The sequence below is a fragment of the Sebastes umbrosus genome, chromosome 5 (genome assembly GCF_015220745.1).
Source record: "Sebastes umbrosus isolate fSebUmb1 chromosome 5, fSebUmb1.pri, whole genome shotgun sequence".
In the NCBI taxonomy this organism is placed as follows: Eukaryota; Metazoa; Chordata; class Actinopteri; order Perciformes; family Sebastidae; genus Sebastes; species Sebastes umbrosus.
In genome coordinates, this window is record NC_051273.1 from 27,090,613 (window position 1) to 27,106,091 (window position 15,479).

Here is a 15,479-nt window from a genome sequence, read left to right on the forward strand (position 1 = left end):
ATTCTTCATTTCATTCATTCATTCATTCATTCATTCATTCATTCATTCATTCATTCATTCATTCTCACTGTGCAATATCATTTTCCACTTGTGCAATTTTGTTAATAGTCTGTTTATTGTCAATACTGTATATACTGCTCCTATTTTTATACTTCCTTCTATTTAAATGGTTCATATTTTGTTACACTTTATTTAGCTCTTTTTATACTGTGTTGGCTGATGCATCTTGTCTTTTGGCACTATCCCCTTTGTTGCTGTACACTGCAAATTTCCCCACTGCGGGACTAATAAAGGAATATCTTATCTTATCTTATCTTATCTTATCTTATCTTATCATCCCAGTGGCAAAACAAAATAAAAGCATCACAGGGTGCACGAGGATCAGGAAAGAAACAAATGAAGAAACAATAAAGGCCACTTGAGCATCATTGAAATGCCACGATGTAGGCTATAAACTGGAGATGAATTAATAATGCAATCTTTGATACAAAGCATGCATTGATTCACATTTACTGTCTGCCAACATTATTTTGTATCTAAAAATACAACAACAACAAAATGAAGCTGTGCTGACCTGGTTCAGTGAGCTCCGGGTCAAGATGGTGTGAAGTGTATAGTGACCATAGATCATCATACACATCACTTATTGATGGAAACACCTGCTGTACACACTCACACTAAAGAGTCCAAACAATTAACATTATATCATCTATTACTGTATCTGACGTACAGTGCGTCACTTAAAGCCATGGAAACGGAACGTTGACGTTTTACCGAGGTGACGTCAGAGCTGCACACCTTTCTACTAACTCCTATTCGCCCTTGGACTTGGACACAAGTTGACCTGTGAATATCTGGTGAGTTGAAATCTTTCATCGCCCTTTGGAGCAAATTTTGGAGAACAAACCTGTTGGATTACTGAGCTGAAGAAACATCTGTACAGCTAAAAGCTACCTGCTGGAAGAGATGGCCTCTAATGGACCCCTTGTGGAGGAGGACGGCCTGCTGACCAGGATCAGGCGCTGGATCGCTTCTTTTGCGAGTAAGACATCTTTTAATCTCGTCATAAATATTTATTAATGTTCCTTAAATTCTTTAAAAGAGAATTTCGGTACACAATGTGTTTTTAATTATGTTAAATTGTTGGATTTATAGATAAATACACCTGTTAGTTGGCCTGTTATAGGAAAACACTGGTTGTGGTGATACTTGATGTTTTCTGGGTATAAAATCATAATGATCTGATAAGAAGTGTGAAGTGAAGTGTAACAGGACAGCTGTGGAGTATGTTTACAACTGGAGTGATTTGAAAACACTAACTTTTGTTTGAGGGAAACACATTTTTTCCAAAATTTCGTCGAAAATTTCGGAAAGAAAATTGTCATTTTTCGAATAATGCCAAAAACATGAGTTGTTTAGTTCACCATGGAGACGATCGAGCGATTAGGATCAAACGTGTTGACGTCAGAGCGCGCAGGTGTAAACACACAGGTCACGTTCCTCTGTGTGGACAGCTGAGATTGCGGCTTAAAAATGTATCCGGAGATGTTGTCGGGTCCTTTTTAAGTTCAAATATATCACATTTATGAACTCATTTTTAGATTTTCCTCAAAATGCACCAACAGATCGATATTGTTATATGAGCCTGAATGAAAAAAAAACTGACAATAACGTGATATTTTGAGGTGGAATTTCATTCATTCATTCATTTCATTCTCACTGTGCAATATCATTTTCCATTTGTGCAATTTTGTTAATAGTCTGTTTATTGTCAATACTGTATATACTGCTCCTATTTTTATACTTCCTTCTATTTAAACGGTTCATATTTTGTTACACTTTGTTTAGCTCTTTTTTACTGTGTTAGCTGATGCATCTTGTTTTTTTGCACTATCCCCTTTGCTGCTGTACACTGCAAATTTCCCCACTGCTGGACTAATAAAGGAATATCTTATCTTATCTTATCATGAAGTCAACTAAAGTGTCTGACAGTTATTGGACCTAAAACCAAAGCTTTTCAGTCACCACTCAGAGCTTCTACTTGACATGATAGTATTGTCGTCACATTGTAATATGCTTTTAAGATTTGCAACCTAGGAGAGAAACTAAATATAAATATAAGCGATTAGTTTGCCGGACCAAGACTCACATATATTTTGGTGTGGTTATTTATGGAGAGGGCCTGTCGTTAAGTGCGCGTGAATTAATGAAGGTACCCACGTTTAAGCGTACGTAATTACGCACGTAGGTCAGTCCGCGTCAAACGTTTTGGGTATCGCAGTGTTTTTCACAGCTTATTGTAAACTAATAGGGAATCCTGGAGGCAGTAGCATCCTCCTAAAAACACACAGTGTCGTGAACAATCATCTCTTCTCGCTATATCACTGAATAGAGTCAGAACCACCTGTTTCCACTGTTTTTTAATATGATTGAAATGTGATGCAACATAACAGAATTACATCCTATTGTTCTGACTACTGTTATACTGGTCTGACTTTAATTGTGGTTATAAGAAACAAAATGTGTATTTAGAAAGAAAAAGAGGGATGTGAACAGGGTTATTATGTGGACTTGTGTTATGCAAACGAAGATTAAATTGACCGATTCTTCTATGGAGTCAGATCAGTCTCAATATTAATGAATGCACACAGAAGGATTAAAAAATATAAATATATAAATGTAAACAAATATATATCCACATATAAAAAATAAGGTTCACAAATATATTTCTGATGCAGACACAAATATTTATTATTTTAAATACATGTAATATAAATCTACAAATATATGTATTTAAAAGTATTTGCAATTTTCATCAAAAACATATTTGGATGTTGTGACATTTATATACAAACTGTTGAACCTGCATTCACAAAGTGCTTGTCATGTGGGAACTTCATTGCATTTGTGTGGGGATTTTTGACACCGTTTTATTAATAATAAAAATAAGTCTAATAATAAATATGATTATTATTATTACATATTCCATTGTTTACGTATTTAATTTATTTTTATAATATTTTATTATTTTATACAAATTTTCTGTACTGATTTTTTGTCATTTTAATGATCGTTTTTTAATTCATATTTTAACTATTTCTGTGTGCATTGAAAAATATTTTTGTGGAGAGAGTTTCATTTGCTCTTATTTTAAAGGCAGGGTTAAGAGACTTGTTTTGTTATATTTGTTAAAATTCTCATCACATCTTGACTGCAATCAATAAATCAGATGTACTCAGTACTGCACTATATGTGATATCACTTTTAGAGGTGGCACTCTGTTTGTTGGGGGCTTTTCTACAAAGTGCTGGTAATGTATCTGGTCAAAAACGATTTTCTTGTTTAAGACTGTTTTATGGAAGTGGAGAATGTGACATTTTAATGTTTTTTTTCCTCCTCAGGTGGCTCCTTTTGGCCTCTGCATAATGAGCGCCCTGACGTCGAGAGGCCCCCCGATGATCCTGTCCTGCCTGATTACGAGGACGAGGACGAGGACGAGGACGAGGAAGAGGTTGGCCTTGTTTGGGGTGATGATGCGGACGGGCTTCAGGAGGCTGAGGCTGAGCCTCAGGGAGGTAACGGGGACGGTGAGCAGCAGGTCCCTCCGCCCTACTTTGGGCTGGGATGGAGACAGGGTCCTGCTGCTCCTTTTCCTGTTTATTACCCTGTTCCCTATCTTCTTCCCTATGCTTTCCCTCCTGCTGACCCTTATGGTCCTCCTCCCGCTAACCCTTTTGCTAACCTTCAAGCTGATCTTCATGCTGACTATTATGGTTTTCCTGCTGACCCTTTCATTGGCCCTCCTGCTGACCCTTACGGTCGTCCTCCTACTTTCTCTCCTGCCTACCCGTTTGGTGACTTTCAAGTTGACCCTCATGCGGACCCTCATGGTCTTCCTCATAGTTTCCCATCTGCTGACCCTCACGGTGGCTTTGAAGCCGTTGAGTATTTTGAAGCCATTGAGTATTTTGTTGACAGGTACGCCTTTTGGCAACATGGAGAGGATGAGGACCATCTTGAGGACCATCTTGAGGATTGGGACGATGGGGACAATGGGATTGAGTTCCCTATCCTGGAGGTTGAAGACATCGGGCCAGTCTGCCAATACGATCCCCCTGAGGAACTCAGCGAGGCAGACTCTGGCCCCGGCCCCTCCACAAGGAGACGCAGGGAAGACAGCGACGGGGAGGAGGAGGCTGCTGCGAAGAGGCCGAGGTGGTCTGATAACAGCGACTCGGATTGACTCTAAACATAGGAGCAATCACTGAGTCCACATTTCCCCTTCATCACTTCCTCATCACAACAGGACCAATCATTCCCGCCTTTGCGTCTGGCAGGGCTGGTGACACCCCTGGTAGCGTCTTGCACCGGGGGCTGGCCTCTGCGTCTGGCAGGGCTGGTGACACCCCCGGTAGCCTCTTGCACCGGGACCGTTGGATTGAGGGCTGGCCTTTGTGTCTGGCAGGGCTGCGAACACCCCACGTAGCGTCTTGCACTGGGGCTTTTTGTGCAGTAATTCCTCATTTTTGAACGGTGGATCGATCGACATTATTTTATTTCTTTCATCCTGAGGGCCGGCCTTTGCGTCTGGCAAGGCCGTCAATGCCCCAGGTAGTCCTAGCGTCTGGCAGGGCTGTCGACACCCCATGCATGTAGTCTTTGCGTCTGGCAGGGCGAGGAATCTTCAGCCTTGTCTGTATTCAAATGAACACAATATTTCTTCCCACAGGGAGTTAGCTCAAAGTTGCCCAACGTTAGGTGTCCTATTAGCATGCCTCCTGAACGTCTTCAGAGATAAAAAAAAAAAAAAATGCCGTATAGGATAGTTTGGGTGTTTTGTATGAGGTACTTATCCATAGTCAGTGTATTACCCACAGTAGATGACGGTCGGTGCGTCCCCAGTTTGGAGAAGCAGACAGGAGTACCAGCCCAATAGCAAAACAATGTACTGCTGTGGATGGGGCAGGCAGCAAAACACATTTTAGCCAGTGTTTTTTGTTTATTTTTATGGCCCATCCACCACGCCACCCGCCCGCCCACTGTATCTTTCGCTCTTTAAACAATGTCACCACAGCACTTTCCCTGAGTGTTTACTGTTGCCGTGGATGGGTTTACATTGTAGTTACGGGAACGTCCGGTGCGTCTCATACCAGCGCTAAAGGGAGCCTTGTGCGGCGGTGTCAAACGCTGACGGCTGCGACAAAGCGTCGGTATTTGACGCCTTAGGAATGAGAACGGGCTGATATAGCGTACACTTAAACTGATATTGATTTTTTTAGGCGGGCCTTTTTTTTAGGTAGCTAAAATATGTTTTCCTGCCGGCCCCGTCCACAGCAGTACATCGCTTTGCTCCCATGTTGGTATCCTGTCTGTTTCTCCAAACTGGGGACGTGCCGACCGCCGTCTACTGTAGGTAATACACTGACTATGGATAAGTACCTGATACAACCCCACTTCAAAACCAAAACTATCCCTTTAATACGGCCGAAAAAGGTATAGTAACTATATAAAATATCTATTATATTCAAAATATTCAATAATTCAAAGATTATTTTAATTACTAACCACATTTGTCTTGCTTTACTCTTATCTTACTCCACCACCTGAGCTGCTGTTATTATTCACTGTGGACGCAAAAAAAGTAAGTATGAGCTTCTGTTTTGTTGAGAAAGGGACTTGGAATAGTCTATAATGTAAAGAAATAGTAAGAATTGTGTGTTAAATCTGCTTATTCATACTTATTCAATAATTCAAACATTGTTTTACTAACCATTCTTTATATCCTACTTCACCACCTGAGCTGCTTTTGTTCACTGAGGATGAAGAAGGTGATCTTAAATAGTCTATAATGTAAAAAAAGATAAAGTAATATTATGTAACCCACCTACAAACTATATGCTATACATCTATTTGTTCATATAATATCACTTAATAAGTAATTCAAACATAATTTGTCTCTCTTACTAACCATTATTTATTGTTCCCTCTCTTACTCCATCACCTGAGCTGCTGCTGTTCACCGAGGACGAAGAAGGTGAGTAATCTGACATGTAAACAAAGTTAAATAGTCTATATTGTAAAGAAATAGTATGAATTGTGTGTTATTGTATTTTAAATCTGCTTATTCATACTTATTCAATAATTCAAATATTGTTTTACTAACCATTCTTTATATCCTACTCCACCACCTGAGCCTCTGCCGTTCACCGAGGACGAAGAAGGTCAGTAATCTGACATGTAAACAAAGTAAAATAGTCTATATTGTAAAGAAATAGAGAGAATTGTGTGTTACTGTATTGTTGTATTGGTTTACTAACCATTCTTTATATCCTACTCCACCACCTGAGCTGCTGTTGTTCACTGAGGATGAAAAAAGTAGTAAGAGCTTCTGTTTTGTAGAGAAATTGACCTAGAATAGTCTACAATAGAATAACTTGTGACTTTGTTTTGAAAAGTGCAGTATAAATACAGTATCATAGAAAAAGTTTGCGTAATCACAGTTATTTCTTTGTGCCATGTGCTTTACCTGAACTTCTTCTGTTTCCTTGTGTCTCCAGGATCTGTCCTTGCATCTGCCTGCCTCAGCTGCTTGCTTCCATAACCCCGAGCTATTGCACCAGGCCAGCCACGCTCTGACCCTCATCAGCCTGTCCTGCTCTTGTCTCTTCTCTGGATGTGGTGATGTCAGTGGAGAACTTTAGCTGCTTGTCAAGTTCGGCTCTCATTCACCAGTCATTTCCTGGAACCTGTCTGAAGACTGATGTTCTGCTCAGGCGCTTCTGCACCGATTGTCCAGCCGTTACAAACTGAACCAGCTGCATATGTGGTTGGATTTACCAACAGAGTTTATCATTTCTGTCTGATGTTACTGATCACAGAAGGTTTAAACTTTATATATCAGTAAATCAGCTCATTGTCAGTTGCTTGTTCTCTTCTGTGAAAGAAGCAATAAATCAGGAAATGCCAAAGGCAATGTTGAAACTAAGTCAAATGTTCTGTTTCTGTTTCCTCTGTGATATCTGCACACCTAGGCTGCAATATCTGAGTCTTAGCATGTAAGATACACATTCCTGTTAATGTACACACACACACAAGCAATATTCTTATGGCATCACATAGAAGCAAAAATGTCCCCTTCTATCAAGTCACTGCATGTAGTGAAATCTGAGCTCTTTACTGTATCAGAGTTTTGTTTAACTGCATTTAAAGGATTGCAGAGGAAGTCTGTTCAATTGTGTGGGAATCTATACTGTACATGGGTGATTCAGCACAAAGAGAATTGCAGTAATACAACTCTTCTCTCATAAAACTATCACAATGAAATGCTTAGGATTTTTACAGACACATAAAACATTACTTCTAATATATGATATGCAAACAGGTTTCCTAAAACCTGATGTCTTTTGATATCAGCATCACTCCACATGTGCTCCCTTTACAATATTAGAAACCCACTAACTACTAGAGAACCTTGAGAATAGCCTGAGTGCATCTGCGTTGACATTTCAGTCTTCAATGGCTGCATTTTAATCACTAGACAAAGTTGCTGTATTTGAGAGATTATGAGTATAGCAGGGAGTGTAGGTCATGGGCAAATTATGTCACTGAGGTGTTGCTACAGTATGTGGAGGCCAGACAGTATCAAAAAAATACATGTTACAGACTCAACTAGCCTTTCTCCTGATAAACATAATGAGAATTATAAAACTAGAAGCAATGGATTTTTAAATTCGTCTCCTTTCCTGTTTTCCCCCACAGTGTTTTAGCTATGCTTGATGTAGCTTTATATGGATGGCAATGTTGGTCAGCTGGTCCACAATCAGATGGATTGTCATGAGTCTCGCGAGAGTTTTTCAATTAATTAAATCCAATGTTTTTTTTCAAATCAAAGTGGCTTCATTGGCATGAAAGTTTCAAAAAACAATGTTGCCAAAGCATCAAAACTCAAATACTCAATAATATCAATATGAATATTAACATAACATTACAATTGTTATATATTAATGATATATTTTTTATACTGATCGATTGATTTTCTACGTTTTGCAAGTTTTTGCAATTTGCGGGTTACCTTCTAGAAAATACCCAAGGAAGCAGCAGGGAAGTGTCGTTTTGAAATCTCGCGATGTTTCAATTTGCCGAAATACATCCATCGTGGGAACACGACGTGCTAGCCGAGCAGAGTCAGTTGCTGCTGGAGCACAGAAAGCGTCGCTTAGTTTTTATCTCAAATATGTTCAATGTCATGGCGGAATATTTAGATAACTTCGTCAATGTGGAGAAGGTCTTTGAACTTATTTGAGTATACGGATGTTCAGATTTCACAACGAGACTTCACCTGGAGCGGGACTTGGACAGGATAACAAACAGACCGGCTCTAGTGAAAGGTGAGAAACACGTTTTATTTCTCTGTAGGGTCCTTCAGTAATGTTTTCAGACACAGTGTGAGCCTGTCAGTGGCAAAAACAAGCACTTTTAGTGAACAAACACTTTTAGTGAACGAAACAAGCACTTTAATAGTGAACATTGAGGCTGCTCACTAGTCCTTGCTGCTCGTTGCCATGGTTACAGTGTTATCCCTCAATACTGGACTTGTATTAAGAACTAGTTGTCCCCATTAGACACAAAAACATGTTCAAATACGGTCCAGGTGGAAAAATACCAAAGTTACACACAGGCAAAGAAACATGTTTCTACAGTACCTTCACAGGTGTGTCTTCACAGGTGTGTCTTCACAGGTGTGTCTTCACAGGTGTGTCTACCCAGCTGACAGCACATCTTAAATATGTCATTTATCTCCACAGTGACAATTTCTTCAGTTTGATGACATTTTTGTTTTGATTGTTCAGTTTTGATGTCACATTTTACAGTTATATATTATAAGTTTCTTATAGATGTTTTTGGGACTCCAGGTGAAACAAAGAGCAAATACAGGTTAAAATAAAAGGCTTATAAACCACTGAATATTCCCCAAGAAATGCATGCTTTTATTTTGATGCATTTATTGTTGTCTTTTTAAGTACATTTGTGGACTTTTGTATGAAAAGGCGTTGCTGAAGCATATTGTGTCCTTGCCCATCCACAGGACAATGCTGGTTCCCTTTTACAGCTCTGACTCTGATGTATAGATTACAGACACCCAGATTTAAAGCACACAATACTTACTTATTGTTGAATAGATAGCACTTTCTTATTTGTTTAGAAAAAAGGCTGGATGTCGATTTTTTTTTTCCCGGACACAAAATGCAGTGACAGGTTTTTATTAGGGCTGTCAATCGATTAAAATGTTAAATTGCGATTAATCGCATGATTGTCCATAGTTAATCATGATTAATCGCAAATAAATGCATACTATTAGAAGTATTTACTCACTTCCCAGAGGAGAATAAAGTGAGTGATGGACATAAATGGAAGTTAGAAAAATCCAACACACAGATTTTTGAAAACAATCTGAAACTTTTTCATGTCAAGGACCTCCAAACAGTTGTCCAATAGACCACAGACCATGGATGTATAAGAGGTTGTGTCCTGTGCTTTTGCCCTGCAATTACATTGAATTCTGTTTATGTCATGCTACTAGCACTACTAGCTACTGACCGATAGCCGGTTGTTTGGGAACAGAGACGTTAATATATCCACCACCGTACAGGCTTACAGCAGACAGCCCATGGGTATATTAGAAAATAATAAAAGTGATGAATTACAGCCAATATATCCATTATTACAGCCGCATACAGCTAGCAGGCAGAAATGGATATAGCGTGCAGGGCGTTGCAGTCCTGTGGGTCTGATGCACTTTCATTATGCCGAGGAAAATAACTCTGGATTCAGCTATTAGATATTTTGACAACTTTTAGGACATAATGATTTAAATGAGGGCTTTTCCACATACAGTATCTTGAGGTCAGAGGTCAAGGGACCCCTTTTGAAAATGGCAAGCCAGCCTCAAACTGAGCCCGCTACAACCTATAAATTGCGAGTTGCATTAACTGAACGAAAAAAAAGTTATTGTACGCAATGTAACATTGACTTTATTCCTGGTTTTCATTTGTAGGCATCATCATCATCATCATCATCATCATCATCATCATCATCACTGAATGCCTGTGTTGCCACCAGTGTCTTGAACTTGTAAGTAATTTTGGCACACACAATCTGGCATTAAGTAGTAACATAGCGCCCTCTGCTGTCACATTGATGCACACACAGCAGCAGCAACAGCAGCAGCAACAGCAGCAGAGAAGTAAAAAGCAGGAAATCTTGATTTATGAGCACATTTTAGTTCATTAAGGTCCACAATTCTATGAGGAATGTCAACTGTAAAAAAAAAAAGAGTATTTTAATTCAGTATTTTTACTGGTGACCTCTCATCAGTTTGTGGTCTTTTCTTATAAAGTCTCACTCCTGAGGGATCGGGTATGAAATTGTTTTTCAGGCACTTCAGTGTGTCATCGACAGTGTTTATATTAAGTGCCTAATTAAACACAGACAGATTTCCAAAATATCCCAGGACCTCAAAGCCATGCGCCAAAAGAGCACATTGGAATTGGTTTTCAAATAAATAGCTGCCAATCATCCATGTGCAAAACATTAATCTTGTGTTTGGTGCTCCGGCTGTGACTGGTTTGAAGAGAGGGCAGAGCTGTTCTCAAGGCCACAAAGCGCCTCACAGTGTGGCAGTTTTCCCCTTTTTTTAACCCCAAAACTTGACATTTAAGACCAGACAGACAGACGAATGTGCAGAGCTTCTCTGAAAATCCAAATAAGGTCACGGGAAATGACTGAAGATTGAGCTGGTTCTGATTTAGCCGCCCTGATGAATGGCATAATCTTCTAATATGATGACAAACAGTCTTATCCATCTTTATTTGCACACCATCTCAAATGAAATCAAGATTATAGAAATATTTAGATCTATTTGTCTCTTATGTTCAATAAACAGCCCGAAAAATATCTCCTTGGAACTTCATACGATATTTATATGTATTTTTCCATACAAACAACATCGATGTACCGATCCGACTTTTTCAGTCTTGATACCGATATTGATCCCTGGGCTTTGGGTATCGGCCGATACCGAGTACCAATCCGATACCAGTGTTTAATCAATAAGCTGTATGCCTCACTGTGTGGAAGTGACTGGGATCATTCTTTTATGTGTAAGGCAACATCAGGTTTGACTTAAACATTGCTTTCCTTTGTAAAACAAAATGTTACCAGTAAATACAAAGATATACATTTATTTAATTGGTCTTTATCATTAAAATAATAAATCCAGCAATTTAGTAAAAAATCTTCAAAATGAACAAGAATTACAATTCAAGTGTAAACCTTTTTAATGCAGCAACAAATTGGTCAAAACTTAAAAAGGAATTCAAATTCCAGTATACAGTATAATATATATATATAGTATATAAACATAAAATTGAATTGAATACATTGGCCCCATTGTCGTCAATACCCGATCCAGGCATTTGAATCGGTATCGTCATCTGTACCATAGATTATCCATCTATCCATCTATCCATCTAACAACAGCAGCCAAAAAGCCTGGACTAATATTGTGTGATTATTAACAAGTGTTACAGGATTTTGTAACATTGAAGTCAAGTTTTCAATATTTCCCATTTTGAAAAAAGTGGAAAGAGAGAAGATGCAACATCATAAAAATCACTTTTTCAATGTCTGTAAAATGCTACTGACATTCGCAAAACTATTATTACCCATCTATGAGTTTTGTTAGTTTGTGGCTTTATTCATGTTGCAACTACAAATGTACTGTATTAGTTAGCAACAAGCTATACTGCAGTTTACTAAACTAAGCGGCAGTCCTAAACTGCAGCTAAACTCTGCCCCCTAGTGGTTACCTGCAACCACTATCACTCTCCTCTTCAGGGTTGGTCTTCTTTTGTTCCTTTCTTTCTCTTCTCTTCTGTAAAGCTTTTTAAAAAAATATTTGTATTTATCAAGTGTTGGCTCACTGAGTGTAAATGCTCCAATGGCTGGTGATGATAGTGACTGGTAATGCAGCCCTATCCATTTATGTGCCCTTACCAGATGTTATCCTGCCTGTTAAGGTGAGATTTCACTAACAAGCTCTCAAGTGCAACCATCCCCTTTCTAATTCCACACTCAGCTACTGCAGCATACTATCAGTCTCACTACCCACTTCTTCTGTGCTTCATTTGACCCAGTCTGCTGAGACACTATTTCAGACCTCTAGCTCCAGGATGCTTGGAGGTCTCCAGCTTGGGAAGCTTTCAAGGAAAAAAGTTTGCAACAACACATTATGTAATAACTAGACAAAATGTAATACATTTAGATTATTAGATTATTTTGACAATAATGCATGTATCATTACATTTACAGTCAGACTCCAGTTTTATGTTTTTGGCCTGCTACTAGCAGGATGGTTCTGGCAATGTCAGCTAGTTGGTCTGTCGGTTGTATGCTTGAAGGGAAATATTTATGACTTGGAGGGATTTCCAGGTAATATTGTGCAGACATTTATGGTCCCCCCTAGGGATGTCACGATACCAGAAATCTAGTAGTCGATACCAATACTAGTGAATTTCCACGATTCTTGATACCAATTCGATACCACGATAAAAAACCCCAAAACAACAACAATAAATCCCATGTAATTCAACACGCTCTCTTTTATTAAAAACATTTGAACATTACAAAAAACAGAGGCATGTAGCCTTTAAGTAATTAATAACAAGAATTGACCCATTTCGTTCATTTTGGCGTATCAGCGGCATGTTATCAATTGATAGTCAGATGACGGACGCTACATACTGACCGTGAATACATCTGGTCCGTCAGCTCAGAGCAGTAGGAGCAGGAGGCAGAGGATTTATTGTCGAAGCAAAAAGCAAACGCACCTATTCGGCAATATTTCACGTTTAATCCCAATGCTATAAGGGAACCATAACGTTAATGAGGTAATCGCCGTGAGGTGGATGGAGCCGTCACAGCCGATGTGCAAGGAGCAGCGGCACCAGGTAGACCCCCCCGCAGAGCCCCGCAGCAGAAACGCTACCAGAGAGGCCAGACACACCGCTACCTGATAGTAAAGATCAGAGTCAGCGCTCTGCACATATTGACCGTAATCTTTTCTTCTAAAATGTCCGGTGTAATCGTAACACCGGTGTTGTCACAAGTTTATTAACTGGTGGGTAAATTTTCTTCACTGTCACATCCCTATCAGTGACCATTAAAGGCATCGTACGGTTCCTGCGGTACTGTAGAAAAAGAGTACCTTCACTTTTTTAAAATTTTGGCATTGACTTGGTACCGAAGTATTGGTTCTCGTGACATCCTTAGTCCCCCCATGATAGCTAGTTTTAGGATCTTCTGACCTTCCCTCTAGCTTGTGAGGCCCAAATTGCATTTGTAGAGATCACACGAAAATCCATCTTGTCCGGCTTCAAATGATGTGTTGTTGAACCACAGTTGTTCGGACCAATCGGCGTCCTGTGAGGAGCTACTGGCAGCAACAGGCATGGCTTAGGTGTGTGTGATGTGACACAGAGAAGCAACTGTTAGTTCAAAACAACAGTGGTGGCTCCTCAAGAGGTTAGTGTAGATGCTGCAGTAGCATTATATCAGAACTGGAGAGTATGTTTTTATTGAAAAAAGAGCAAAGAACAGCACTGAAGGCTTTTCTCTGTGGAAAAGATGTTTTTGCTCTTCTCCCGACTGGTGTCGGCAAGAGTTTGATTGACGAATGGTTCATCCAATCACCTTCCAAGTATTTTTTTGAAAGTGCCAATGACGGCTTCTCAGATGGTTCTGTTAGGCGAAGGGGGCCCACTGCTAGTTTATACATTTTGGCCCCCTAGTGGGTTAATCTGACCATGGCTCTAAATAACACAGGAAAAGTGTAAATCACCAGCTCAACTCTGTTTACTCTCGCTTTAAAGCCTAGTCATGCAAATCTGGATCAATAGTATGATACGATACGATACGATACGATACGATACGATACGATACGATATAATATACACATGGCGGCACGGTGGTGCAGTGGCAATGTTGCCTTACAGTAAGAAGGTCCCGGGTTGCATCAGGAAGGGCATCTGGTGTAAAACCTATGCCAAATCAAACACGTGGATCATAAAAATCAGATTTCCAAACCGGAACAGTCAAGGCCCAGGTTGCCAACTACATGGAAACAGATGATCCTCTGTGGTGATAGCTGGAGAAGAACAACATAATATAATATACACAGTATTAAATTGAGTAGGATTCAGCAGGTGTAGTTCATCATTGGCTGTGACATAAGTCACATTTTTACTATTAACGTAAGAGAGTTTTATATTTGCTTTATCAGAGAAATGTTGATGTAAAATGGGCCTATGCATCTGAGCCTCTGCTTTGTGTATCCCTCATAATATCGTCCCACTGCAGAAACTATCCACTAGATGGCGCTATACTCCACCATATTGAAAGTTCAGCACTCCTCAAAAGATCTTGTCATGGAAAATCCAGCAGCTGCAGGGCCAACGTGTGTGACTTTTCATCATGGAGGGTTGCATTGGGGAAATTAAAAATGACTTTGTTGTCTTGTCAAAGACATTTTTTCTTTTTGATATGTGACTGCTGATGCTGGTCTTTCCTCTTTCCGTTACCAATCCCATATGACATTTGCTTGGACCCCAAAATGCTCAAAACACCCAAGGGAGGCCACTTCAGTGAGACCAACAGGATTCAGTCAGTCTCTCACCCGTGCTGTGTGTTTTCTGATATGGATTCTGGATCTTAGGCTTAAGCAGATATGAAGAAAATGAATTTGCCGCCAGATCTTTCCTTATTCTGTGCATCAAAGCAGGACTACATGAGGATTTGTCCACATGGTGTTGCACATGTGAGGCTTTTTGGGCAGTTGAAATGTGAAAAATAACTTGTGAAAAGCAACTTTCACATGTGGTTTTCATTTGTAATACCTTAGAATGTTTAAACTGGTTGAATTATGTTATAACTTCCTGCACAATTACTTTTATGCCGAGTTTTCAAACCCATAGTGCGCTTTAACATGACAAATAAACACTGAGGTAACAGATATTAAACATCCCAGCGAGAACATTTTCTCAGGCGTTGCATTCACGACCCAAATAGTGACACCACAGAGCATTTTAAGAAGCTGTGATTATGTCAGTGGCCTAATAAGGAGCTGCCGCTGCCAAATCTCTATCTGCATGTGTTAGTCATGAGGGATGCTCCATTTTGAGTCATGACCAAAAGTCAAAGTATAGTAGCACAAGTCTGCTTTCTGTTTGTGTGACGAGGCAGCTCTCTGCGAGTCCGATCTGTTTACCGCACTCTAAAAATACCTAGTTGTTGCATTTCCATAGACGCCGGCCCTGTCGTTTCATTTGTTTATATGGCGTCTTCAAAATGTTGGCAGCCCTGGATGTCCACATGGGAGGGAGCAGCCTCCGGATGCGAAAGACTTTCAGCTGTTGTAGACAGGC

The 15,479-nt window shown here is 39.7% G+C and overlaps 2 protein-coding genes and 1 long non-coding RNA gene across 5 annotated transcripts in view; all 3 read left to right on the forward strand.

Moving 5' to 3' along the window:
• The first annotated feature begins 747 nt into the window (after positions 1 to 747).
• LOC119487862 lies at positions 748 to 4,820 on the forward strand. Of its 2 annotated transcripts, XM_037768918.1 has the most exons (3): positions 748 to 857; positions 944 to 1,042; positions 3,402 to 4,820. In XM_037768918.1, exons 2-3 carry the CDS (start codon positions 967 to 969, stop codon positions 4,241 to 4,243), a joined length of 918 nt encoding a protein of 305 aa, XP_037624846.1. In that variant the 5' UTR covers positions 748 to 857; positions 944 to 966; the 3' UTR covers positions 4,244 to 4,820. The 2 variants fall into 2 exon arrangements, with proteins under 2 accessions (XP_037624846.1, XP_037624847.1); XM_037768919.1 differs by lacking the exon at positions 748 to 857 and having other exon boundaries at positions 864 to 1,042.
• Positions 4,821 to 5,354: 534 nt separating this feature from the next.
• Positions 5,355 to 6,985, forward strand: LOC119488587. The gene is made up of 2 exons (XR_005206987.1): positions 5,355 to 6,034; positions 6,558 to 6,985. It is a non-coding gene; the product is annotated as an uncharacterized LOC119488587 (long non-coding RNA).
• Positions 6,986 to 10,076: 3,091 nt separating this feature from the next.
• Positions 10,077 to 15,479, forward strand: part of exoc2 (exocyst complex component 2) — a 150,351-nt gene continuing 144,948 nt past the window's right edge. For both annotated transcript variants that reach the window (XM_037769780.1, XM_037769781.1), the window contains exon 1: positions 10,077 to 10,131. The gene's annotated coding sequence lies outside the window, so the exon portion shown is untranslated. The remainder of the gene's footprint in view (positions 10,132 to 15,479) is intronic.